Here is a 27,096-nt window from a genome sequence, read left to right as displayed (position 1 = left end):
AGTGCTAAAATAACCTGATGCCCCAGAGAGAGCAGGCAGTTCAACCCCGCGTTCGGCTGCTGTCGAGGAGGAGGCCAGAGCCCCGGGAGAGGATGCGCCCCGCGGAGCCGCCTGGGCCTGCGGGAGCCGTGAGTATTTCCTGAGGGGCAGCCGCGGTCCCTCCAGAGGCGGGCGGCTCGGAAGAGTGGGAAGGCAGGAGGTCAGCGTCCGTGGCCCACAGCTCGGGGCTGACGGGGAAGTTGTGGCTTGCTGCATCCAAGCTCCACCAGTTCTGTTTGGGGGCTACAGCTCTGGGTGGAGGTGGAAATACCTCCTTCTGGGAGACTTAGAGGTGGCGTGGTGTAGTGGAAACAGTGAGGGCTTCAGAGTCAGACCTGGGTCTGATTCCTGACTCTGTGGGGGGAATTCCTGAGCCTCGGTTTCTTTGTCTGCGAAACGGGAACAGTAATGCTCCCTCCCTGGGCTGGATGACTGGATGTAGTGAGACTGCTCTGTGAACACTCAGCCTGCCTTTCCTGCCCAACAACGTGGACTGAGAACCACGATTTCATAGATGAAGACCCTGCAACTCATTAACAACAACATATTTATGGATATCTTCCATGTGCAGGCGAGTTGGAGTTCAAGGTGTTGGGTGGGGCGAGAGCTGTGAAGAAGACAAAGCCCCTTCCCCACAGAGTGTGTGTCCTTGGGAGATTCCCCAGGTTCTGTTACTTGAACCCACAGCCTGACTAGAGTCCAGGCCTCCGATCCCCTTGTACAGTGTTCTTCTGTAGCCCACGCAGCTTCTCCATGTGGGCTAGATTCTGGAGGATTCAGCATATATCCCCCTGCCCTCAGGAGCTGACAGAAGTAAGGAGCCACCGAGCGGGCTGTGTGCCGCCCACAGAATGGGCTGCCAGCTCACCGCATCCCTGAGGGGAGGCGACCACGTGTCCAACGGTGGCAGGGACTCCGGGAGGCTGAGGCAAGGTCCTAGGAATGGAGCCCCTGGATAGGGCTGGTCCAGGGTGGCGCACTTCCAGGTGGGAGTGAAGGGACTCCACGGGAGGTTTCTTCCATGACGGGAACAGCCTATTAGGAGTCTGGACAGCAGAATCATTCGAGTTTGTAGAGTTGGCCTTCTGAGGTCTCCTGTGTCCCCATCACCTACCGGCTGTGCTGCACAGACTCTTTCTGTGGAGGTTGATGGTTTACTGGGTTTTATAGCCCTGAGACTTATTTATTTTCCTCACATACCACATAGGGTATGTTTGAGAGTTTTCCTCACATACCACATAGGGTATGTTTGAGAGTTCCTAGAGGGGATTATAGAATCATGGGCCCCGGGGATGGGGGGTAACCTCAACTCCCGTCTTTAGGTTCAACAAAAATCAAAACCTCTTTCACAAAGATGGTGATCTTATCTAATGGGCGCCCTCGTGGGAACTTCATGAACACCCATGTGAACCTGATCCCACAGAGTCCTTAAACCCATCATCCAAGAACAGGAGGCTCCCAAACAGAGAGCAGGCTCCTGGTAATTGCCCCGGGGCCTGTGTTAGGGATACATTGACCTGTCTGTCTCTAGTCTTTTTGATTCTTTCGAAAGAGTGATGCTGGTACTGATTGTAATTTGTGTTCTGGCTGTAGCGTGCATCCACATCACAAAGTGTGAGCTAGATTCTTGGATGGAACGCTAGGTGTACCTCACATCATGCTCAGATCCACACTGTAACCACATACATTAGGGGAGGGTGGGCTTTCACCCGTGACTGAAAAACATTATCTTTCTAGGACATGCATGTATGGTCAGGGATGCTCACTGATGTATCTGCACATTAGTGACAAATATTTTTCTCTATTATTCTCATTTCCCCCAAAATTATTCTTCTCAACCTCATCATCAAACGAATGTTATGTGTTCAATATGTGGGGGGTTCTGGGCTATGTTAGATGCTGGTCTCTGAAAGCTCAGAGAGGTGAGGAGAGGGAAAAAGGCTACTGATCTTATCAAGCGTCACAAGCAACTGTCAACTTGAATTTAGGGGTCGTTTAGTTTCACATGACGAAAACCTAACTGAGCTTGGTTTCAGGGGGGAAAAAAAAGAGGATTTATTGTTTCAAATGACCAAAAAGTCTATGGGGAATAGCTTCAGGCATGGCTGGATCTGGGTGCTCAAACATTGCCAGGCATCCATCTATCTCCATTCCTCACCTTTGCTTTCCTTTGTGTAGGCTTCATTATCAGGCAGATCCTAAAGCTGTTGACAAAGAAGGCTGCCTGCAGCTCTCAGCTTAATTCCCACCAGTTTGGCATCTGAAGCAGGGAGAGGAAAGCCTCTTTTCTAATAGTCCTAGCAAAAATGTTTAGATTGATTCTCATGGGCTTGGCATCTGTGCTGTACCTGTTATAAACCAATCACTGTGGTTAAGGAATTAGGAGGCTCTGATGGGCCCAGCCTTGATCATAGGGCTCCTCTTGGAGCATGAGTTGAGGCTAGACCCGAAAGAACACAGACTTTTGAAGAAAGGGAGGGTGTTGGTCGCACAACAGTGTAAATATACTTAACACTAATGATTTCTACACTTAAAAATGGTTAAGGTGGTAAATTTTATGTTAGTGTATTTTACCACAAGTAAAACATTTTTTAAAATAAAAGGAAGAGAGAAAAGAAAGGAAGTGGTGGTCTCCTCAAAGGGGAATTGAGGAGCTGTTACCAGAAGGAGAAATGAACGTGGGTAGGCAAAACCAACTGATTTCCAGAGGGCGTGGAGTCAGCGGCTGAGACCAAACCACACGTGTCTTCTCATTTTGATGCGTGAGTGATTTCAGGCTGAAGAAAGGGCATAAAAGAGGAAGTAGAACCCTGTAGTGGTTCTCACTAGCGAGGTGGGCATGAGGAGCAGGGCTGGTGCTAAACGTGGCCACAAAACGCTGTGAGGACACAGGGACTCCCCACCTCCAACCTCAGCCCACAAGGTCACCTTGCTCAAGTGCTGTGCTGTGTGCCCCAAGAAACTTTCTGTTGGCCCCTCCAAGAAACTTTCTGTTGGCCCCTCCAAGAAAGAAAAGAATCGGGAGGGGATTTTTCTTCACAAGGTAGCACTTGGGGCTCTCTGTCTTTCCACCCTGGCTCTCTTAAGCAGGACCTAAGTATCTGAGGCAACCCAGCACCCACAATGTTGCTCAGGGGCTCATCTTGGGGTGCACATCATACTCCCCAATAACTTCATATCATTCTATTTTAGATGTCAGGCTGGACACTGGCCCCTCCTGATTGTCTCTACTTTTGCTCCTTATTAGGCCCAGCCATGATCCCTCAGGTCTCTCCTGGCTTTCCAGTGTCTCCCCTCAGTGGTCCCACCAAAGGGAAAGGCTGAGCTCTCTTCCTCAGCCTGTAGGGTCCGTGGCAAGTGGGTCTTTCCATGCCTGGCCCTGGGCCACCTCCTTCACCCTCAGACATGTTAATGGTCTCCCTATCACTGCCCAGCCTGACACCCTGAGACTTCCTCGTGGGACTCTCCTGATGGCCTTTTTCTTTTTCTAGGTTCTTGTACCCTTCCTCGGGTCCCTAAACTGAAGTTTCCATTTTCACTAATGTTACTGTCTTCTTATTTCCTTCTAAATCCCCAGTTTTTTCTAGGCTTTCTAGCTCTTTTTACAGAACCTCCAAAGGCCCTCATCTCTGTCACAGGTACATCCCATGGCATTGACAGGGTACCTCATCCCCAGAGAAGACCATAGCCCTCTGAACACTCAGGGGTGCTCTTCAGGATATCAAACACCACATGGAACGGGCACTGACCAAACAGAATGGACATTGTCCTTAGAAGCAGGGTCCTGGGGGCCCCTGCTGGGTCAGATGTTACCTCCTTGGTTACTGGATCATGGGGGAGAGGGAACTGGGAGTTACAAGAGAGGGGCCAGGCAGCTGGGGTGGGGCTCATGGGATACCTGTTTACCAACAACTACTTACCTGTGCAACCCAGCTGAACATTCATCCAACATATATTCCTCCCATACAGGTGCACATCCAGCACCTCCTACCTGGGCCAGAACTCAGCTCTGGTTTTGGCTCCACTTTCTATAAGCCATGAGACTTAAGTTATTCATTTTGGCCTTTTTGAATTTTGGATTTCTTATCTGTAAAATGGGGACAATAAGCAAGGACTCTAACATAGATATTTGTGCACAACTGTTCGTAACAGTATTATTCACAATGACCAAAAGGTAGAAACAACCCAAATGTCCATTGATGGATGAATGGAGAAACAAAATGTGGGCTATATATTATTCAGTCATAAAAAGGAATGAATTTCGGATGCATGCTGTAACATAGAGGGACCTTGAAACCCTTATCCTAAATGAAATAATCCAGGCAGGAAAGGACAGATATTATATGATTCCACTTATATGTGGTACCTAGAATAGGCAAATGTATAGAAAGAGAATAGTGGTTATCAGGGGCTGAGGGGAGGGAAGAATGGGAAATTATTGTTTGAGGGGAAAGAATTTCAGTTTGGGATGATGGAAAACTTCTAGAGAAGGATAATGGTGAGATTGCACAACAGTGTGAATGTATTTAATTCTACTGAATTGTACTCTCAAAAAGGGTTAAAATGGTAAATTGTATGTATATTTTACCACAATAATAAATGGAGGTAATAATTCCTACTATGTAGAACTGTTGCAAGTATTACATGAGATCAAATTTCTATAAGAAGCCTTTGCAACCTCAAGAGCTATTATTATTATTATTAACCAGTAACACTAAATTATAATCCAGTTGTTTTGGCTTTATCCAACAACTCCCTAAAAATCATTATTTGGGGGAGGGCGTTAAAAATATCACATTACTCACATTCCTCTGTGAACTCAAATAAGTGTTAGAGAAGGGCTTCCCTGGTGGCGCAGTGGTTGAGAGTCTGCCTACCGATGCAGGGGACACGGGTTCGTGCCCTGGTCTGGGAAGATCCCACATGCCGCGGAGCGGCTGGGCCCGTGAGCCATGGCCACCGAGCCTGCGTGTCCGGAGCCTGTGCTCTGCAACGGGAGAGGCCACAACAGTGAGAGGCCCCCATACCGCAAAATAAATAAATAAGTGTTAGAGGGAGAAAAAGAATTGGCCTTACAACAGGTAACCCACCTTGCTAGTATAATTTGAGGATTTTTAAAAGCGTAAAATGATCTCTCCTACTGTCCTGAAACTACACCATGAACGTTTTATTATTTTTCATTATTACCTATATAAATACCTGTTAAAGAGCAGTTCATTAAAGAGGATATCATTCACTCTTTAGTATGAGCTGCTTTCCTGCTAATTCTGGCTGAGAACACTAAGGCAGTGATTATCAAATCTTTTTTTTTTCTTCTTACAAGACAGAAACTTTTTTTTCCCAAATAAAATAGCTGACTTTGCAATCTCAATTAAATTAAGATTAAATTAATTAAATTGACCCAGAAGATTGAAAAAGTAGGAACTTTTTTTTTTTAAGGTTAAATCACTTGATATGCAGGGGCTTCCCTGGTGGCACAGTGGTTAAGAATCCACCTGCCAGTGCAGGGGACATGGGTTTGAGCCCTGGTCCGGGAAGATCCTACATCCTGTGGAGCAACTAAGCCTGTGCGCCACAACTACTGAGCCTGCGCTCTAGAGCCCGCGAGCCACAGCTACTGAGCCCGTGTGTCACAACTATGGAAGCCCGTGCACCTAGAGCCCATGCCCTGCAACAAGAGAAGCCACTGCAATGAGAAGCCCACTCACCTCAACGAAGAGTAGCCCCCAGTCGCCACAACTAGAGAAAGAACACACAGCAACGAGGACCCAAAGCAGCCAAAAATAAATAAATTAATTAATTGATTTTAAAAGTCAGTTGATATGCATTCTGAAGTATTTAGGGGGAGGTGTACGTATGACTCTAATCTGTTTTGAAATGCATCAAAAAATAAGATGGCTTGAAAGATGGATAGAAGGATAGGTAGATGGATAGATATGAGATTAAAAACAAATATAGTAAACTATTAATAGTAGAATCTAGGTAGTGGGTATACCAGTGATCACTGTTAAATTTTTTCAACTTTTCTGTATGTTAAAAATTTTCATAATAAAAATTGGGGAAAAGTCAAATTACTATTAATACCCAATTACCACTCATATTCTTTCCATAAACATAAAAATAAAATATTTTTTTAAATGTAAGACTTCCATAGGCATTATAACTACACTATAGTAGCATGTTATTTGGATTATTGAATTATTGTGCATCTGAACTATGAGGATATGATGAGGAGGTGACACATGTCCTGGGCCTTGAAGGATGAATAAGAGTTCAGCAGTTGGAGAATACCAGAAAAAGGACCTTTCCCACAGAGGAAACAGTGTGTGATTTAGTCAGGGATAGCCAGTATCCCAGGATGGCTGGGGCTTGTGCAATTGACACTGAGTTTTGCTGGCTTCACAGACTAAGTTTGAATTGCAGCTCTAACATCTCTAGCTATGTGGCCCAAACCTTTGTGAGCCTCAATTTACCAAGTGTGAGATGAGGATGATAACATTTACTTGCTAGGATTTTGTGAGGATTATTATATGTAGAGCACCTGGCCTAGCACTTATCCCAAGGTGAGCACTCAATAAACATTAGATACTACAGTTAAGAGCCTAGAAGACAATCTGGGAGCTTGAGTACTATCCCAGTTGAGCTGATCAGTTATCAGGAATCTATATCATTTCATTCCTCAGTTGCCCTCTTTCTCAAGGGAACCAGGGTCGGCTGGTTGGGTGGGAGTGATACATTTCCAGTGTGGGCAATAAATCTCGGTTATCACCTATAACTCCTTCCATCCATAATCTCCCACAGACTCTGGGTGTTGTCTCCTCTGAATATCCCAAGGCTCACACATGGAAGGGAGAAGGTACTGCAGTTCCTCTCTCTTAGTTAACACCAGCTCCCTGTTTGCACAGAGGAACTCTGCCTTCCCTTTAGCCTGACACTACCTTATCTTACTAGTGTAATCCACAACATTTCCTTATTGACAAAGCCTTTTCACACACATTCTCTCATTCTTTTTTTTTTAATTCATTTTCTTATTTATTTTATTTTTGGCTGAATTGGGTCTTTGTTGCTGTGCGTGGGCTTTTTCTAGTTGTGGCGAGTGAGGGTTACTCTTCATTGCGGTGCGTGGGCTTCTCATTGCGGTGGCTTCTCTTGTTGCAGAGCAGGGGCTCTAGGCACACGGGCTCAGTAGTTGTGGCTCGCGAGCTCTAGAGCGCAAGCTCGAAGTTGTGGCACGCGGGCTTAGTTGCTCTGCGGCATGTGGGATCTTCCCGGACCAGGGCTCGAGCCCGTGTCCCCTGCATTGGCAGGCGGGTTCTTAACCACAGCACCACCAGGGAAGCCCTCTAATTCAGTCTTGACACAACCCTGTGAGGTCAGCAAGGCAGCTGTTATTGTCAACCAGAGCCACCACAGGAGTGAAATGATCAGAGAGAACAAACCTATATACTGAACAGAAACAACAAGTTTGAAACGAATGCGTTATTGGTTGGGTGCCTATCCACAGAGAGTATGTATGTCTCTCTATACAAAGGAGACACCACCAGCCGCATAAGAACAAGGTGTTATCACCCCCGTGGGAGCAGATTTGCATCTTTTAAGACCTGTGGCCAGATGCAGCCTGTGTCTATGGAACGGGACAGAGTGACTTGACTTCTGTTGGTTCTAAAGGGCTGACCTTGACCACACAGGGAAGCTGGTTGACTCATTTGTAGCCCCGAGGAGACAAAGTCAGCAGGGTAGCACTCAGGCAGCGCTCCACACCCTGGCTGCCTGGCTTTGCTATAGGAAGAGCCCAAAGGAAGAAGAGCTGCTGTGGCCTCCAGCCTCCCTCCAGGTGGAGGCAGAGCCTCAACCTTTCCCAGACGAAGACTTTTCTCACAAGAGCCTTTGTGGAGCCTGGCTGACCAGATGTGCTAGGCTCCGAGTAGGAAAAAGAGATCTGGATTTTAAACTGGTGCTTGGAAACCATGGCATTGCATTCTCTGTGGCACCTTGTCCGTGTCACTTCATTTCTCTGGCCTGAGTGTTCTCACCTCCGAAATACTGGTGGATAGTCCCTTCAGAATGCTGCAGTTCTTCTCAAAAGGGTGGTCAGTTACAAAATTTGAATGAAAGTGCAGTTGCTAAGAGTCACGTGCCACAGAACTGTCCTTCCTCACATAAATTCTTAGGACCACATATTCAAGGAGCATTCCAACAAATTCAAATGATGCAACTCCTCATTTCTTTGTCCAGATTTAAAGGGGGATCCAAGTCCTGGAAGCAAATGCAAAGGGGCCCCAATAGTGCAATAGGGAAAATACAAAACAGAATGTGTAGTATATTTGTTAAAAAAATATGCATGCATCTGCATGTGTGTAGAAAATACTTGAAAGGGTACATACATGTCAGCATCTCAACAGTGGGGAGAATTGCACCTGATATTTACTTTGTCCACATCTGTATTTTTGCTTCTTTGTATTTTCTAATTTGCCAGCCATCAGCTTCAATTACTATATTAAGATAAGCTTTTAAAGAATAGAAACAATCTATTATTAGTTAAAAATTAAAATATACGTCATAATCAGAGCCTAATAAATATCACTGAAATAGAGAATTTCTTATAATTACTTAGAATTGAGTTGATTGTGAGTGTGCTTAAAAGGATTACGTTTGGAGTCAATGGAAGAAAAAATATCACTGACTAATAACTAAAATAAGTTTTATTATACACACTACTTTTACTTTTCAGAGTCCGGGGTTTTAGATCTGGGGTTGCATATTCTTAGCCCAGCCCCTGGAAAGGTGGCTGCAAAGGTAAAGGAAGAGCCCAGGGTAAGGGGACACATGGAACAGGTTCAAAGCCTGGCTCTTATCTTGAGTACATCACCAACTTCTTGGCCTCAATATCCTCCCCAGTAAAATGGGAATCATAATGCCTGTGTTGCAAGGTTATTACTGTATTAACACAACTTTTATAACAAAGTTCAAAAAATAGTTTTTGTCATCATTATGGTATCCTCATCCCTGGGAGGCTGTCCACGTGCCTGTACTTTAACACACCTGGGGTGGCAGCTGCCTGTTTAGTGAGCAGGTTCCTGACATCTTTCTGTGTTGAATATATTGCTACTGAAGCATTTTTAATTGCTACACATTATACCTATTGTATAGCTGTATCATAATGTATTTAGCCAATCCTTTCATTGTTGGACTTTTAGATGATTTCCACCTTTTTATTTTTATCACTGAATATTTGGTATTATCACTGAATACAGCAATGAATATTTCTGTAAAAATATTTTTACCTACACTGTAATTCTTAAGTATAAATCCCTAGAAGTGGAATTATTGTAAAAAATAATGTTTTCAAGGTCTTTGATAAATCGTGTTAAATTGTCCTTCAGAAAAAGTGTGCCAATTTGCTCTCTCCTATCTGCAGGATATGAGACAATTTCGGGGGGCACTCAAAAGCCATTGTATTGCCTATATTTTAACAAATTCACTATTTTTTAAAACTTGAAGTATAGTTGATTAACTCTGTTGTGTTAGTTTCAGGTGTACAGCAAAGTGGTTCAGTTATACACATACCTATCTATCTATTCTTTTTCATGTTCTTTTCCATTATAGGTTATTACAAGATACTGAATACAGTTCCCTGTGCTACACAGTAGGTCCTTGTTGGCTATCTATTTTATATATAGTAGTGTGTGTTTGTTAATCCTAAACTCCTAATGTATCCCTCCCCCACCCTTTTCCTCTTATGGTAACCATACGTTTATTTTCTATGTGAGTCTATTTCTGTTAACAAATTCATTATTAAGAAAGGAAGCCAGAGAAGCAAATTACGAGGTCTGAATTCACACATCTCAGTTCTAAATGCTCTCTTGTTCCAATCCTCAATTTGCAAGTTCTTTTTTTTTTTTGCGGTATGCGGGCCTCTCACTGCTGAGGCCTCTCCCGTTGCGGAGCACAGGCTCCGGACGTGCAGGCCCAGCGGCCATGGCTCACAGGACCAGCCGCTCCGCGGCATGCAGGATCCTCCCAGACCGGGGCATGAACCTGTGTGTCCTGCACCGGCAGGCAGACTCCCAACCACTGCGCCACCAGGGAAGCCCTGCAAGTTCTTTTTTAATGAGTCAATATTCTTTGCAAAATATAGGAATGTTTGACCAAAAATACAACTGGTTCTTTACTTTTATAACTATTCTGCATTTTCTTTTACATGTAATTCCAAAATCAAAATTTAAAAATCTTTGGATGCGAAAGTACACATTTTGTACATTTCTCCAAAGAAGATATAGAAATGGCCAATAAACACATGAAAAATGTGCAACATTACTAGTCATCAGGGAAATGCAAATCAAAGCAACAAAGAGATAGCACTTCACACCTGCTAGGATGGCTATAATAAAAACGACAGAAAATGACAAGTGTTGGTGAGGATGAGGAGAAATTGGAACTTTAGTAATGTTGCAGACATCACACCCTTTACCTCTAAATAATTCACTGTGTATTTTATAAGAACAAGGATAGGGCTTCCCTGGTGGCGCAGTGGTTGAGAGTCCACCTGCCGATGCAGGGGACACGGGTTTGTGCCCCAGTCCGGGAAGATCCCACATGCCGCGGGGCCGCTGGGCCCGTGAGCCATGGCCGCTGAGCCTGCGCGTCCGGAGCCTGTGCTCCGCAACGGGAGAGGCCACAACAGTGAGAGGCCCGCATACCGCAAAAAAAAAAAAAAAAAAAAAAAAAAAAAAATTAACAAGTAACTTATATTAATAAGATACTTTAAGACTATATTAATATCTTGTTTCCCAACAAATTTTCACTCTTTAGTTTTACCATCCCTTGTGATTCTTGCCTGTAGGGTGCACTTTGAAAAATACATTCTTGCATTCAGATTTCAGCTACTTTCTAATTTTCAGGTAGTATCATAATGCTTGAATGTGCTCCTTTGAAATATTACGTTCTGTTTTGTCTTTGTGTTCAAGCTTATCAAAGAGCGCACGTCCTGTTTTAGTTAGGTTCTTTTTGTTGCTAAGATGCAACTTTTGGGCCAGCCTATGGGGGTGGTGATGGTGGTGAGGTGCTATCATGAAAAACCATGGAGCTTGGAAATGAGCCCAGCCATTTTCCAAGAACCACCAGGAACCAGAGAGGCAGCCTTGAGCCCATCTCCCCACCCTCTCTCCCAGCCTTCGCAGTCCACCCTCTCGTCATTCTTCCTAGTCCATCTTCTCTGATCTTTGCCCTCTGTTGACTATCTCATTCCTTTCTTGTCGTCTAGCTTCTGCTTTTGCTTCCTCGTGGCAAATCCCTCAAAAATTCAACTCCACCTCCTCTCTCTGTGCCTCTTGGCTCCAATTTCCACTGCTAATTCCCTAATTCTCTCCCTTGTCTCTCTGCGCTGAGATCACTCATAGGGTGATGGCCACAAGTAAGGAGTGACCTCCCCTGGTCAGGTGCTTCCTGAAGGTTCTGTCAGCTTGGTGGAGGTCCAGGTAGTGGTGAGGTCATAAGCTTCTCCTGAGGGCTGCCCCTCCAGAGGGACTGTGGGTCTGGTGGACAGAGCAATTGACCTGGACAGTGGAAATTACAGTAGTACATCAACTGTGTTTCCTGAACCACAGTCAGGCCACGTGATCTAACACTTCTGTGCCCCTTTCAGGTGTGAGAGATGCTGTCTGGAAGCTCTAGTTTGAATGTCAAAATGTTAGAATTTTCAGGATATTTTAAAGGTTTATGTGTAATGCATTTTAAATTTAACAACTGTTTTCTGAGTACCTTTCTGAGAAGAAAGTTTGAAAAATGTACATTCCTGGAAATTTGGGGATAAAAGATTACCATAATCCCTCTCCCTTTAGGAACTCCAACATTTATTTTATTTTTCCCATTATTTTTTAATTTTGAAAAATTTCAAATTTACAGGAAAGTTAAAAGAAAGTACAGTGCTAAATTTTTCTGTTGGTAATAATTAGCTTTAATTCTCTCTCTCTCTCTCTCCCTCTCTCTGTCCTTCTCACTCTCTCTCTATCTTTGTTGAGCCATTTGAAAGAAGGTTACATAAATTGTAAACATCTTGAAATTTCACCCCTAAATACTTCAGCATGCATTTCCTAACAATAAGGCATTTATCTGCATAACCACAACATCATTATCATACCTAAGAAAATTAGCAATAATCTGGTAATATCATTTGTACATAATATCACCTAAAAAGACATCACTTAGTACACATGTAAATTTCCCCAATTGTCTCAAATTTTTCTTTTAGAGATTTTTTAAAATCCAAAATCAACTCAAGGTGCATGCATGGGATTTGGTTATTATGTTTCTTAGTCACTTGTAATCAGACCTCTCCCCTGCCTTTCTTTGTTTATCAAGACTGACTTTATTTTGAGGAGTCCAAGCCAGTTGTCTTGTAGGACATCTTACAGTCTGAATCTTTCGTTATGACTGGTTCTGGGCAAACAGTTTTCGGCAAGGGTACTACCAATATGGGACTTTGTGTTTCCCAAGGCCCCACACCTGGAGACTCAGGATGCAGGTGGTTTCATCATGGGAGATGCTAAGTATAACCATTTGGTGACAGTTGAGATCACTCTTTTTTTTTTTTTTGCTAAGAATCAGAGACCAGGGCTGCTTGCCTGAGGCATTCAAATACCTCTTGGTAGCAGGAATTATTTGAAGTGGTCATAGACTGGGGTTTCTGTTCTTTATTATCTGTTTTCTGTGGTCTGTGACCAGCTGCCCTTCCCTTCCTCCCAGGGTCCCAAGTGGGATCTGCTCTTTTATTTTTAAACAAAGGCGGACTCCCTTTCTGTGGAGTCCTCTACCTAGCACCCGTGCCTTTTGTGTTCAGTGATGTCACCATCACACGTTTACACTCCATACTGCTTCTAGAGATTCTGCCCCTCATCCCCTCCCCCCGCCCCACCCACAACCAGTCTATAAATATTTGTTTCTAACACTGAGAGTTCCCCACTTTCACCTGCAAGACCTCTTTCTTTAAAGCTTTTTAAGCTTATCTGATTATTTTGCAGAGAAAATTCTCAGTTACATGCTAATGTATGGATAACACTCTTAGCACTTGCTAATAGTGGCATCAGCAAAGAGCTTGCAGTCCCAGCTCTGGAGGCAGCTGCTGTAGTAGTAGCAGCAGCTGGAGAAGGTGGGGAGGTGAGAGGGAGTGAGGAGGTGATGTTCAGGGTGCCCCCGAATACTAGAAATCCAGCATCCTTTCCTGAAAATGAATCAGAAAATACCAACAAAGCAAAACCAAAACTCAGGTCAGAGTTACTCCTTAGTATTCCCAAACGTTGAGTGTGAGGATACCTTTTTATGGACAAAAATACCTGTAGATCAGCCCTTCCCTGATGGTTGTGTTTTACTATCCGCTGATAAAGACCTTCCATGACAACAGAAACCTATTTGGAATTAATAACCCTTAAAAGAATAAGGGATATTAATATTTTTAAAAAAATATTAATAAGGAATATTAATACAGGAAAACCTACATCCATGTGAAAAAAAATAGTGTACATGTGTGTTTGTCAGGGCTTCCCTGGTGGCGCAGTGGTTGAGAGTCTGCCTGCCGATGCAGGGGACACGGGTTCGTGCCCCGGTCCGGGAGGATCCCACATGCCACGGAGCGGCTGGGCCCGTGAGCCATGGCCCCTGAGCCTGCGTGTCCGGAGCCTGTGCTCCGCAACGGGAGAGGCCACAACAGTGAGAGGCCGGCGTACTGCAAAAAAAAAAGAATGGGACTTACTATTTTCTGCTTCCACACTTGGAAAGAACTCTTCAACCTCTTTATCTGGTTTAAGAAGAACAAATACAAGCAGATTCTGTTAATGCCATCTGCTTCTCATGTCAGGATCTCAGGTCTTCTATGGGTTATTTTCCCAGTGGTCACCTAGACCAGGAGGAAACCTGGTACTTTTTCAGACCCTACTTGGAAAATGGGTTGATTTGCTGTTCTTTTGTATTACTCTGTGGCTCCCACAGTGGTTCACAGCCCATGAAATAGGCACCCTTGGTCCAAGCCCTTTTAATTATAACAAGGGGAGGTTCCAGGTGACCCCATTTAAATTGTTAATGTCATACTGTCATGTGTGCTATCCATCATAATTGTTCTTCATTCACTTCCCTTTCTCCGCCAAAAATGTATCTAAGATGAGAAACATTTGGCTTAAAAAATGGATGTATTTTTCAGAAGATATCAGACAGATAGGAATAAAGTGGGATGGTTACTTTTTAAAAAGCACACTCAAGCGTAGACGCTCTCATACATCTGGAGACACTGTTGAGTGGTCCTCGCCCAGCTGAGGGTAAGTGTGGGTGGAGGGAAGCAGTCCTGTGCACACAGGAGGGGGCTCATGGGATTTTCCAATGAGGCTTGGCATCCCAACTGTTTATCTTGTACTCCTCACCATGCCGTGGCTCTGAGGAAGGCTTCTGCAGCCACACACCCCAGGAAGAGTGTTTCTCAACCTAAACGGTTATTATTTTGAAAGTCTCTTATTGCTTTTCAGAGTCATTACATACCTTTTTGTTTTGTATTGTTCCAAGCCCATTCTCACTTACATCATTGTATCCGTCAGGCTCCAACCAGGAAACAGGAACACACAGATTATTTAAAACAGAGGAAATTTAATGCAGGAAATTGGCTACACGTGATGAAAGAGGCTGAGAAGCCAACCGGAGTACAGACAGTTAATCCAGAGATTAGCAACTTTGGGAAGCTGCCACCTCCCCTAGGTAAGGGGAGGATCCTGGGAGGACTACCAGAGCCTGGGAGTCACCAGAAGAAACTCAAGGACTTCTCTAACCTCCCAGTAGTGCTCCCCATTGACCAAACCAGCCGGAGGCCAGCTGACACCCAGAGCCTTCAGAAATCAGTCCCTGCAAACCAGAGCTGGGTGGGGCAGGGTAAACTATGGCTCTGAGGACAAACTGCTCTCAACCAGCACAGTCATCTCTTACTGGGATTAGCCTTTTTTTTTTTTTTCTATTCAAATAAGTTTTTTCTGGAATTTATTAACGCAGAATTTGTAGTCCAACCTTCCCATGTAACTTTCACACATTTAGTTGGTAGAATGATTTACTCATTCTTCCACCAAATTATTCATTCTTTTCCCTTTTTTCTGTGGCTGTTCAATTACCTTGGAGATTACACATAGGAGTAACAATCACTCATCCAGCTCACTGGTGTTAAGAACTCATAAATAATAATTGTTATTAAGTACCTTCATAGTTGAAGCACTTATGTATATACTATTTGATTCTCATAAAAATTCTGAGTAGTTATTATTATCTCTGTTTTATAACAGGATTATCTGAGTCTCGGAGAATTTATGTGAATTGCTCAAGGACAAATAACAAATACTGGAGCCAGAATTCAAATCCTGGTCTGTCTGGTTCCAAATCCCATAATTTTCTCAGGCTGTCTCATGAGAGACGGAGTGCCCAGAGGGCACAGCAAGAGTTTTTCTGGGCTGGTTGACTGAGTTTAGGAGAAAATATGCTTTAAATTTGCAAAACTTTTCTTGTTGACCCAGAAATTAAAATTACACTCTGGGCATAATGGACACCAGACCCATCGAGCATTCCAGTCTGCACTCTAGACCTGAACACATCTAAACTCAATATCAATATACAGGGTTGACTGTTCTAAAAGGCTCAGTGTCACAGCAGCATGTACCATCCCAAGCCTGACAGAGGAGATGAAGGACGAAGGGAGTAAGTCCATGGTTCCTATCTTTCTGTCTCTCCTCAATTCAAACCCAGTGAAATTTGAATGTTGGACAAATAATGAATTTTTTTTAGTATAAGTATGTCCCAAATATTGCATGGGACATATTTACACTAAGAAGTTGTTTTTTGTTTATCTGGCATTCCAACAGCATCTTGTAATTTGCTAAGTCTGGCAACCTTATCTCAAGGTGGGCAGTGATCCTACCGTGTGTGTGTGTGTGTGTGTGTGTGTGTGTGTGTGTGTGTGTGTGTGTATTGGGAGTTCACTGAGGACAGGAGCCCATATGGCCCTGTTTTTGCCATCTGTGCCCTGTACATGCCATGAGGTAATAATTCCTGCACAGGTGCAGAAGTAGAAGGAGAGCCTGGGAAGGGGACTCCCAGTGTCTGGCAAATATGGCTGAATTCTGAATTGGAGGTTCCCTCTGTGGTAAGGAAAGCTGGCCTGACCTGAAGTGAAAGTTAAAGCTGACTTACCTGGATTCACTTAGCTTTTCTGTTAGTCTTTCACTGGTGAGTATTCAAATCTGACCAGAAAGTTAAAATTAGCCTTAGAGATGTGTAAACTTATTCAAAGAAAGGGAAAGAGGAAGGGGCTCAAGATGACTAGATGCGTCAGGCAGAAATGTCTGTGGGTCCCACGGAATAGGTGAGGAGTCCATGTTAGCACTGGAACTGCTGGCCCAGGAGACAATTCAAGGGCAGACCCTGTGGTCCTTCCTGTGGTCCTTCCTGGGGGGATGTCAAGGAGAGGACGGGGCAGGCAAAATGCTGGGACCAGGCTCTTGCCTCTGATTCTGAGGAATGCAGAGCTAGGAGGGGATGCCACTGGGCTATAAACTCTCCCAACAAGAGGGTAGTCAATTCAACAGCGCCTACTGGGAGAGAAATTACCCTGGCTTGGGGGTGGGGGTTCTGGGGGCTACTTCCAGCCCTGCCACTAAGTCGATCTGGAACCTTGAATAAGCCCTTACTACCTGTGGCCTTTTTATCTTTGGCCCTGTAAAGATGTGGCAGTGGAGGGTATATTACATTTCCATTATGGTTTCTCTTAGTTCTAAAATTCTATTGGTCTATGTATAATTTTATGCCTTCTCATGACTCCAGTTGTGTGCTCACCGGCCAGGTAAGAGAGCCGGTAACCACACTTCATCAATAACCCTTATTATATCTGAAGATTGCTTTTTCATTTTTCCCTCAGCATTTTCCCTCATGCAGGCAAAATATCAAAATCCTTTTTTCAAAGGTCTCTATTCAAATGAGTTAATCAGTGAGGTCTACTCTTTTCTAAAAGCCTCATGTTGACACAGCAATTAGTAACTCTATGAGACCAGAGGCTACAATTAATGTTTCAATCCCAGTTCACTATTCATTCATTCAACAGATATTTATTGAGCTCAGGTGATGCATGGCAGATTTGAGCTTTGAGAGGAACATTTCAAGAGAACTATGAAACATGGCAAACTCTAGGTGAACTGAGACCCAGTTCCTCAAATGATTTGCTTCTCTCTTCTGTTGCTGGACTCTTGGGAGTTTCAGGTTCAGCCACCTGCCCATCAAATGGTAGAAGCAAAATGAAAATGAGTTCTTGTTGACAGTTGAGTGAGAGGTTAAATGTGTTGGCTAAGTTGAGGTATTTGAATAATCTGTGGGTTTCCACCTCCCTGTAGCCGTGGGCCTCCAACAGCGGACATACTGAGAACTGGCTCTTTCTCCCGGGAGCGCATAGCATCCCTCTGGGATATCCTTCTCTTACCCGCTTCTTCCTTGCCCTCTGTCCACAGTGCTGCACTTGAGATGGAGTTACTGCCCCTCTGGCTCTGCCTGGGTTTTCACTTCTTGACAGTGGAATGGAGGAATCCAAGTGGAAATGTCATGGCCACTTCCCAAGGGGGCTGTGAGTTGGTGAGTTTTCCTGGGCACTCCAAGTTGTCTGTTGCTCCTGTCCTGACGAGGTTGGGTCCATTTGGAAAGCTGATGGATTGTCAGTCAAGGAGGGAAGGGAATGGATGAGTCTGAATCACTCTGTACCTACTTACCACGATGCCATGTGCAAGCTGCTCTTTAATCAAAGGTAAAGATGATGCCTGGGAAAGGCCCTGCCCCACCTTTCTCATACCTGCTAAGGACAGGTGATCCCAGAGACAGGCCAAGGTCAGCCACCTGGAACAAGAACACCTTGTTAAGAATCTGGATGATGGAGCTGCACGAATGGTATCAGAATCTCTTGGTGGGGGGGAAATATTAAAGTTGAAGAAGCCCTGACTCAGAGTCTGTGTGTGAGCCCATGGCAAATGCTTAACCAGCTGTACTGAAGAGCACGCTGCCCAGGCTGCCCTGCACAGCAACGTCCTTGACCACGCTCAGGCTTACAGCAATCCGGGGAGAGATGCCTGAGCTTTCACGGTTCACCCTCTCCAGGGCTTTCAGCCTATATGTGGAAGCAGACTTGGCTCCTAATAACTGAGCACTCTCTAGAAATTTTCTCCTTTGCCTATAACTTAGTGGTATTAAAAGTTGAGCAACATACATTTAATGAATATTCCTTGAGCCGTGTTATATACTGGGCACTGGGAAGACAAAATGGATGTCAGGGTTAATAACATTCAAAAATGTGTTCTTAAAGCTGATGAATCTTAAAAACCCAGCTGGTCGTGGTTCTTGACCACTTTTAGTAACCTCTAACCACTGCGCTGAAGTCGACTCCGGTAGGGGGTAGGGATTGTGAGCCAGACCAGGTTTAAATCCCAGCCCCACCACTTACTAGCTGGTGACATTGGGCCAATCTGTGCTTCAGTTTCCTCATCTGTAAAATATGTAGGTAATAATAGTACCAACCAATAATACCATAACACTGGGCTGCAATGACCACTAAATGAGTTAATGTGTGTAAAGCACTCAGAACAGTGCCTTGTGTGTAGTAAGTGCTATGTGTTTTATCTACTGTTATTATTCTTTTTTGCGGTACGCGGGCCTCTCACTGTTGTGGCCTGTCCCGTTGCGGAGCACAGGCTCCGGACGCGCAGGCTCAGCGGCCATGGCTCACGGGCCCAGCTGCTCGGCGGCATGTGGGATCTTCCTGGACCGGGGCACGAACCCACGTCCCCTGCATCAGCAGGCGGACTCTCAATCACTGCACCACCAGGGAAGCCCTACTGTTATTATGTTGTTAGTCTCTGTCATACAGACGTCCATTATTCCCTTACAGAGACAATGGAAGATTAACTTCACAGTAGCTAATTCAGGAGTTACCAGGCATAAGAAGAGGAGGGAATAAGGCACAAGTTCTTTGACAGCTTGCAGGGTTCAGGCTAGACTCCCTGCCTGACCCTCTGCGGCCTGGTGGGCAGGAGTAGGGACTCGGCTACCAGTGAGATCAAAGAGTGGCTTTCCAGTGCTCTTTTGAATTGAGGGTTGAGAGTTTGAAAGTCCAGCTACTCTCCAAAGCCCCTCCTTGCATTAGCCATGCAACATTATCACAAAGTGTATGTGGTAAGCTTTCTTGGGCTCTGATGGCCACATGGACTTTTTGCAACACGTCAGTGGGGCTGCAGGAATTGCAGAGACATGTCCCCAGCAACTGCAGCAACTCTGGTGAAACAGGGTCTTACAGCTTGAGGAAAGCCCCTAACCACAGCACTCTCCAGTCCTCACGGGGGGAAGACCAACACTTACTCAAATAAAGAAATACATCTTGTTTCTGTGTGGGGAGATTCAATTTTGTAAAGATGTCTGTTCTCCTCCAAATTACTCTGTGATTATAATGCAACCCCAATCAAAACTCCAAAGACTTTTTTGGGGGGGAGGGGAGGTGTAGAAAGAACTAGAAAAATTCATTCTAACATTCATCTGGAAATTAGATATAACTCAAATGCTCAACGATAGGAGATTAACTAATTAGAGCATGCTAATAATTGTTCCAGCAAACATTTATTAAGCATTTATGTGACAGGTTCTATGTTAAGTGCTTTACATAAACAATCACATTTTACAGGTGGTGTAATGAAGGTCCCAACTGGTTAGGTACGAGCCCAAGCTCACCCATTTGATAAAAAGCAGAATCAAGATGGGCTGATCGTAGAGATCTGGCTCTTAGCCACTGTGCTATTCATGCAATGAACTAATATACAGTTGCCTAAAAGAATGTGATCAAATTTACTTTTATTGCCAAGGCAATATATCTATCACATATTATTAATGGGGGAGGGGAGGAAGTTGCTTACTGAATGGTTTGTAGAGTACAGTCTCATTTTAAAATGTTTTTTAGTTTTTATTTTATTTTTAAAATTGAAGTATAGTTGATTTACAATGTTGTGTTAGTTTCAGGTATACAGCAAAATGATTCATATGTGTGTGTGTGTATATATATATATATTCTTTTTCAGATTATTTTCCTGTACGGGTTATTACAAAATATTGAGTACAGTTCCCTGTGCTATACAGTAGGTCCTTGTTGGTTATCTATTTTATATACAGTAGTGTGTATATGTTAATCCCAAACTGCTGATTTATCCCTCCCTAATGGTAACAATAAGTTCGTTTTCTATGTCTGCAGGTCTATTTATGTTTTGTATATAAATTCATTTGTATCCTTTTTTTTTTTTTTTAAAGATTCCACATATAAGCGATATCATATGATATTTGTCTTTCTCTGTCTGGCTTACTTCACTTAGTATGATAATCTCTAGGTCTACCCATATTGCAAAGAAAAATTTTTTTAAGTTAGAGAATGTCTTTGGAAAAGAGTCCAGAGGAGATGTAACAAAAGGTTAACAACGTTTCTTTGAAGGAGAGGCTGAGGTTACTGAATAGTTTAATTTTCATTATTTCTATAGTGGATCAATTTTTAATTACGAGAAGTTTTATTTTAATAATCAGATAAAGAACTTGGGGTTCCAAGAGGTTAATTCCTTGCCCAGAGACCAAAGCTAATAAGTGTCAGAGCCAAGATTCAGACTTGAGTCTGTCATCTTTTCCAAAGCTGTGCTTCTTCCTCTCTCTCAGGAGTTTTCTTCCCTGTTCCACTACTCTGCTTGCCCCGTGGGACTGGGCCCACAATTTTAGGCAATCACTGACTTGTTGTACTGACCAATCTGTGGAAAGAAATGCCATTGCCCTTCCATCTCATCACTTAAAACTTTTTTCCTGGACACCGAAGGGATACCCTGTGGATGATTGCTTTTCCCAATCTCGTAGAAAGTGGGCTGAAGGAAAGTATCCTGAGGCTTGTGTGATTCCTGCAGTGAGACCAGACCCATCCGTCCTGGCAGCTTTGCCACACAGTCGCGGTAGAATGGCGTTCAGGAAAAGCACTGGATTGGGCAATAAGACCTCTGGGCTCCGGTCCCAGCTCTGTCACTGGCTCTTCACCTGTCCTCTCGAGACCCTTTTACTTCTCCGTATGATTCAGGCTGGTGATGAACTCTCACGTCCTCTTGAGCTGTAATATTTATCAATGGAGAGCGCAGAGGAGCCTCCCAGGCAAAATTCCTTCAGGTAAAATGAAGATGCCACAGTGCTGCTGGTTCTTGGGCAGCGTCCCTGTTAAACACACAGTGTTATGATCATAGCGATAACAATGCAATAGTGACCATTTGCATTAATAGCGTCCACTGTGTGCCAGGCACTGTGCAGCCTCTTGCCTAATCTCACTACAATCCTCTGAAGTAGGTGCTAACTTTGTCTCCATTTTTCTGAGGAAACAACAGATTTAGACTAAATTATTTGCTCAAGGTCACATAGGGAATAAATGGCAGAGGTGGGATTCAAACCCAAGTAGAGACCTGATCCTCAGTTCCTCTCTGTAGTTAACACCAAACTGCAATACCATGGTCAGCACTCAGCACCCGATGGACAGGTTCTCAGATCTTCTCTAATATGCTGTGTGTGTTGAGTGAGGCCTGGAGCCTTAGTGAACAGTCTGATGAGTGAACTAAGTTTCTTTACACAAACCCTCACCTCAGAGGCCCCCGCCCTGCTGACGTGTGTTTTTGGACCTAGCTGGATGGAGTCGCTGACTGTCGAGGGCAGAACCTTGCTTCAGTGCCCAGCAATCTCCCGCCATCCTCCCAGACACTCCTGCTGGATGCCAACCCTCTCAAGACCCTATGGAACCACTCGCTGCAGCGTTACCCTCTCCTGGAGAGCCTCAGTCTGCACAGCTGCCAACTGGAGCACATCAGCCGTGGCGCCTTCCAGGAGCAGGCTCGCCTGTGCAGCCTGGCACTGCCTGACAACTCACTCTCCGAGAGCTACAAGGAGACGGCAGCTGCCCTCCACGGCCTGCGGGGTCTGCGCAGGCTGGACTTGTCAGGGAACTCCCTGACGGAAGACATGGCGGCCCTCATGCTACAGAACCTCTCTTCGCTGGAGTCCGTGTCCCTGGCCAGGAACACCATCATGAGGCTGGATGACTCTGTCTTTGAGGGCCTGGGCCGCCTCAGGGAGCTAGATTTGCAGAGGAACTACATCTTTGAGATTGAGGGTGGTGCTTTCGATGGCTTGCCTGAGCTGAGACACCTCAACCTGGCCTATAACAACCTTCCTTGCATTGTGGACTTCGCCCTCACCCAGCTGCGGTCCCTCAACGTCAGCTACAACGTCCTGGAGTGGTTCCTGGCATCGGGGGGAGAGGCCACCTTTGAGCTAGAGACGCTGGACCTCTCTCACAATCAGCTGCTGTTTTTCCCCCTCCTGCCTCAGTGCAGCAAGTTGCACACCCTCCTGCTGCGGGACAACAACATGGGCTTCTACAGGGACCTGTACAACACCTCGTCCCCGCAGGAGATGGTGGCCCAGTTCCTCTTCATGGACGGCAACGTGACCAACATCAGCACTGTCAACCTCTGGGAAGAGTTCTCTTCCAGTGACCTCTCTGATCTCCGCTTCCTGGATATGAGCCAGAACCAGTTCCAGTATCTGCCAGACGGTTTCCTGAAGAAAATGCCTTCCCTCTCCCACCTGAACCTCAACCAGAATTGCCTGATGACGCTCCACATCCGGGAGCACGAGCTGCCAGGAGCGCTCACCGAGCTGGACCTGAGCCAGAACCAGCTGTCGGAGGTGCACTTGGCTCCGGGGCTCCCTGGCTGCCTGAGGAGCCTCCGGTCCTTCAACTTGAGCTCCAACCAGCTCCTGGGTGTCCCCACTGGCCTTTTTGCTGATGCCAGTAACCTCGCTACAATCGACATGAGCCACAATCAGATCTCACTTTGTCCCCGGCCGGGGGACTTAGACCCCGGGGGCACCCCCGGCTGTGTGGACTTCAGAAATGTGGCATCTTTGAGGAGCCTGTCTCTGGAGGGCTGTGGGCTGGGGGCACTACAAGACTGCTCGTTCCAGGGCATGGCCCTCACCCACTTAGACCTGTCTGGTAACTGGGGGCTTCTGAATGGGAGCATCGCCCCTCTCTGGGACATTGCCCCCACGTTACAGGTCCTGTCTCTCAGGAACGTGGGCCTCAGTTCCGGCTTCAAGGAGTTGGACTTCTCTGGGTTTGGGAATCTGAGGGACTTGGATCTGTCGGGAAATGCCTTGACCAGTTTCCCAAGGTTCAGGGGCAGCCTGGCCCTGCAGACCCTGGATCTTCGCAGAAACTTGCTCACGGCCCTTCCTCAGAGGGCTGTGTCTGAGCAGCTCATGGGGAGTCTGCGGACCATCTACCTCAGTCAGAATCCATATGACTGCTGTGGGGTGGAGGACTGGGGGGCCCTGCAGCGCCTGCACACTGTCGCCGACTTGGCCATGGTCACTTGCAACCTCTCCTCCAGGATCATTCGCCTGACGGAGCTGCCCGGAGGCGTTCCTCAGGTCTGTAAGTGGGAGCGGGTAGACATGGGCCTGCTGTACCTCGTGCTCATTCTTCCCAGCTGCCTCACCCTGCTGGTGGCCTGCACTGTCATCTTCCTCACTTTCAGGAAGCCTCTGCTTCAGGTAATCAAGAACCGCTGCCACTGGTCCTCCATATACTGACCTGGCTACGTGCCAACATTAGAAACTTGGTCTGTACACGTAAGGACACTTTCTCTGCCAGGTTTCAAGATCTGGTGCAGAGGACAATCTGAAGAACTGAGGTTTAAATTAAGGTTTAAAATGTTTCCATCCCTTAGTTGTCCCAAGTTCTTCCTCTATCATTGTGATGCATCCTCAGTCATCCTGGTAAAATATTTATTAAGTGACATCTTATGAAAATAAAAAATGTGTCTTATAAATATTTTTTAAATCAAATGCAGCTTGTGTTTTTTTCTTTCCTTACTTTTTTCTTTTTGGTCGTTTCACTTAGATTATTTTTGTGCCCTTCCCTTCGTGACATCCATGGAACAGGTGAGAAAGGGAAATCGTTCAGTGCTACCCTACGGCAAAAACCACTCCAAGAGCACATCCTATGGATGGCGAGAGCCAGTGTTCTGAGGGTTCCCCAAGGACAAGTCTTTCAGAGCCAAGCTGGGTAGTCTGAGATGGGACCTCTCGCCTCCTGCCTGGGCTTGCATCACCGCTGCGGCCAGAGTGGGCCTGCGGCAGAGTCCTCTCTGGGGGCCCTGGTTCCCGCCTGGAGTCTCCAGCAGGCAAACCTGACCCTTCCATGGAAAAGTTAAGAGAACAATAACCGAGGGCCCTGAGTTTATTCAGGCAGTCACTGAACGCTGGGCACAGTCCTTGTTCTAAGGGAAAGTAAAGAGGACTGCAGAAAGGAGGGAATTCTACTAACTTGTGAACTGCCCCTACTGTCCACAAAACCCACAAACAACTTCTTAGCAGATGTTCAGTATCTGTACTCACTACATTCCTAGTTTCCTTTCTCCTTCCCTCCCCTCAGTGAACGATTTCTATGCTCCTCTCTGAGGAAAAGATCATAAAGACACAGCCCTTTTGGTAGTTGAGAATTTACTCTGTCCTTGCCTTTTTATCCCTGCTTACTAAACCATAAAGGGCCTAATGCAGGGGTGGTGTGGGGATAAAGTGATAAAATCAGTGGTGTCACTTTGGCAAAGCAGTAACTTCCCTGGAATGCTCTACAAGTGTAAACAAGGCCCTTTCAGCCAGCTTCCACAGTCAATAGCATTAATGTCAGCCCGTGTTAGCTATTGCTCTTATTGTGGCATCATCTTTCCTGTCATCGTATCTCTCTCCATCATGCACTGCCCCAGCCTAGTCCCTTGGATATCTGTCCCTCGAAGCGTCTGCCCAGCGTCCTTCTGGGCAAGCCCATCAGCTAATGCCCGTAAGAACAGACTCTCCTCTGCCATCAACAAAAACTCTTTCCCGGGGTCCTGCTGTTTCCCAAGGTGACAATTAGCTAATTAGACAAATGAATCTATCTGTGGCTGGTACGTGGAAGGCTTCTCTTGAGTTAATGTTTCACCCCCTGTGTCAGCCAGTGTTCTTAGCTTCTTGCAACTAAGGATGACTCTGTGTGATTTAAGCAGCATGGGGATTTAGTAAAAGGATACTGGGAAACTCTAGACTCTCTGGGAAGGCTGAGGAAAAGACTAAAAATGGGCAGGAACAGGAGATGCTACACAGCAGTGGGAACCTCAGCCCAAATCACACCATAAACAATAATTGTGGGAACAGGACTGCAGCCTCTCCCTACTGCTGGACACCACGGTCTGCACTGCTGCCACTGACAGCTCGGGACAGGGCCCCTGGCACAAGACTCACCGCCACTGCTGTCACCTACTGCCGAGTAAGTGCTCTCCCAGATTCTGCTCTCCTGTGTCATCAGCTCCACATGCACAGTCTGGAGCAAGTGGACCCGGCTGGTTGACCTCAGCTCCTGTGCCCCTGCCCTGGCAATAGAAAATGGGCTCTGCTTCCTATAAATACTCATAAGGGGTGAAGTTCTCAAAACAGGAAGGGAAGTTAGATGTTGAGAAGACAAAAGAGAAAGACAAATATGCACCACACCCTTTTAAGTAGCGTGTACATTGTAGCAGAGGACTTCTTGAAGCAAATTCTTTGCATAAAAAAGTGACTCAAGTGATGAAAACTTCAGACAGATCCTCAGGCCAGCAAGGGAGATAGTTTGGGGTCAGGCAGGCCTTTTGAAGCCCCTCCAGTCATACCATGTAGCTCGCCACCCATTGTACCTGTTTTCAGGCGCCAGCCTTGCAGGATGGAGCAAACTGAGAAGACATTAGGACAGAACCCTACCCCTGCCTGTGGCAGGAACTTCAGAAGGCTGTAAGCTTTTCTTAGTCTGCTAGTTCATCACTAGGGTCCAAAGGCTGTTTTCCAAGTTTATTTCCGTGTAGTAAGAAGAAAGGTAAGAGCAGGGGGATTTCTGCCTCCAGTCCTGAGCTGTGGTTTCTCCAGCAAATTCTGTACCTTTGTTCTGCTTTTCCCACCTCTACCTCCACCTGCAGGAGAAGAGTACACTCTGATGTCCACTCTGCGGGTGCCAGAGGGGGAGGACCCACAGAGCCTGTCCCCAGAGTTCCCTGGGGAGACCAGCATGGTGTCTGCCTAAGTTCTCCCATACAGCCAGATAGAGCACCAAGCGATTCTTCCTCAGTGGGTGGGAAGTGGGGGCCACCCCCGGATGCCACAAGCCAGAGTATTCAGACAGGAGAATATTCAGAATCAAAGATAAATAATGTCAGAGTTTGGACTGTTAGCATAAGTAACAATAGTGTTGATTTTGAAAATCCCATCACAAAACAAAATCTTAAGGCTTTTCTAGAAGCCCAAAATAAGTTATTAGGTTATTATTGATAATAAGTTATCAAGTTATTGATTTTTTCAAGGACCCTAGTTGCGAGAAATTGGATCAACTGTAATCCTTGGTTCATATCACTGGTCGTCTTTGGGCACTGCTGGTCCATGCATGGCCCACTTTTATCTATGTGATGTGCCAAATTTCTTCCATTTGCTTCTCTAGATCCATTCTCTACCCTTCTCTATCCTGCTCCAGGAGGCTGACCTCAGTGGGCTCCCTCTGGCTTCCTATTGTATTTAGTTGAGAAGGAGCCTTGGTAGATCGGAGAGAAGGAAGAAAGTGAGGCCAGAGTCTTCATTCTCCTGACCCCTCCATCTGGATTTGTCTCAAACCAGCTGCACTCACAACGAAAGCTCACATGCCTCTCAAGGTGGCCCTTTCCACACACACCTCTGCCTTGGGCTTCTAGGAACCACTTACTTCACGGGTTCTTTCTTTCTGGGCCTAGGGACGGGGAACAACTCTGGCATCACCAGCCCTGTGTGATTGCATTATCCCTTGTGGTTTGCCTTTCTCTGCCCACCCCTCTGTAAACAGTCCCTTTATAAATCCTCCTAGAGTTATCCTTGTTTAAATGCAATTCTTACATTCACCTAACTGGTTCCTTC

General features: G+C 45.5%; 1 protein-coding gene and 1 long non-coding RNA gene across 3 annotated transcripts; one reads left to right on the top strand and one right to left on the bottom strand.

The window, feature by feature from the left end:
• NRROS (negative regulator of reactive oxygen species) lies at positions 1 to 23,997 on the top strand. Of its 2 annotated transcripts, XM_019923273.3 has the most exons (3): positions 201 to 610; positions 17,556 to 17,676; positions 21,772 to 23,997. In XM_019923273.3, exons 1-3 carry the CDS (start codon positions 603 to 605, stop codon positions 23,740 to 23,742), a joined length of 2,100 nt encoding a protein of 699 aa, XP_019778832.1. In that variant the 5' UTR covers positions 201 to 602; the 3' UTR covers positions 23,743 to 23,997. The 2 variants fall into 2 exon arrangements, with proteins under 2 accessions (XP_073660175.1, XP_019778832.1); XM_073804074.1 differs by lacking the exons at positions 201 to 610; positions 17,556 to 17,676 and adding an exon at positions 1 to 128.
• On the bottom strand, positions 14,766 to 25,592 carry LOC109547938 (uncharacterized). The gene is made up of 3 exons (XR_002173945.3): positions 25,432 to 25,592; positions 17,528 to 21,312; positions 14,766 to 17,320 (listed from the first exon to the last, which is right to left on the bottom strand). It is a non-coding gene; the product is annotated as an uncharacterized lncRNA (long non-coding RNA).
• Positions 25,593 to 27,096: the final 1,504 nt, after the last annotated feature.

Source organism: Tursiops truncatus, chromosome 4 (genome assembly GCF_011762595.2).
Source record: "Tursiops truncatus isolate mTurTru1 chromosome 4, mTurTru1.mat.Y, whole genome shotgun sequence".
NCBI lineage: Eukaryota > Metazoa > Chordata > Mammalia > Artiodactyla > Delphinidae > Tursiops > Tursiops truncatus.
This window is presented reverse-complemented; position numbering and strand designations above follow the sequence as displayed.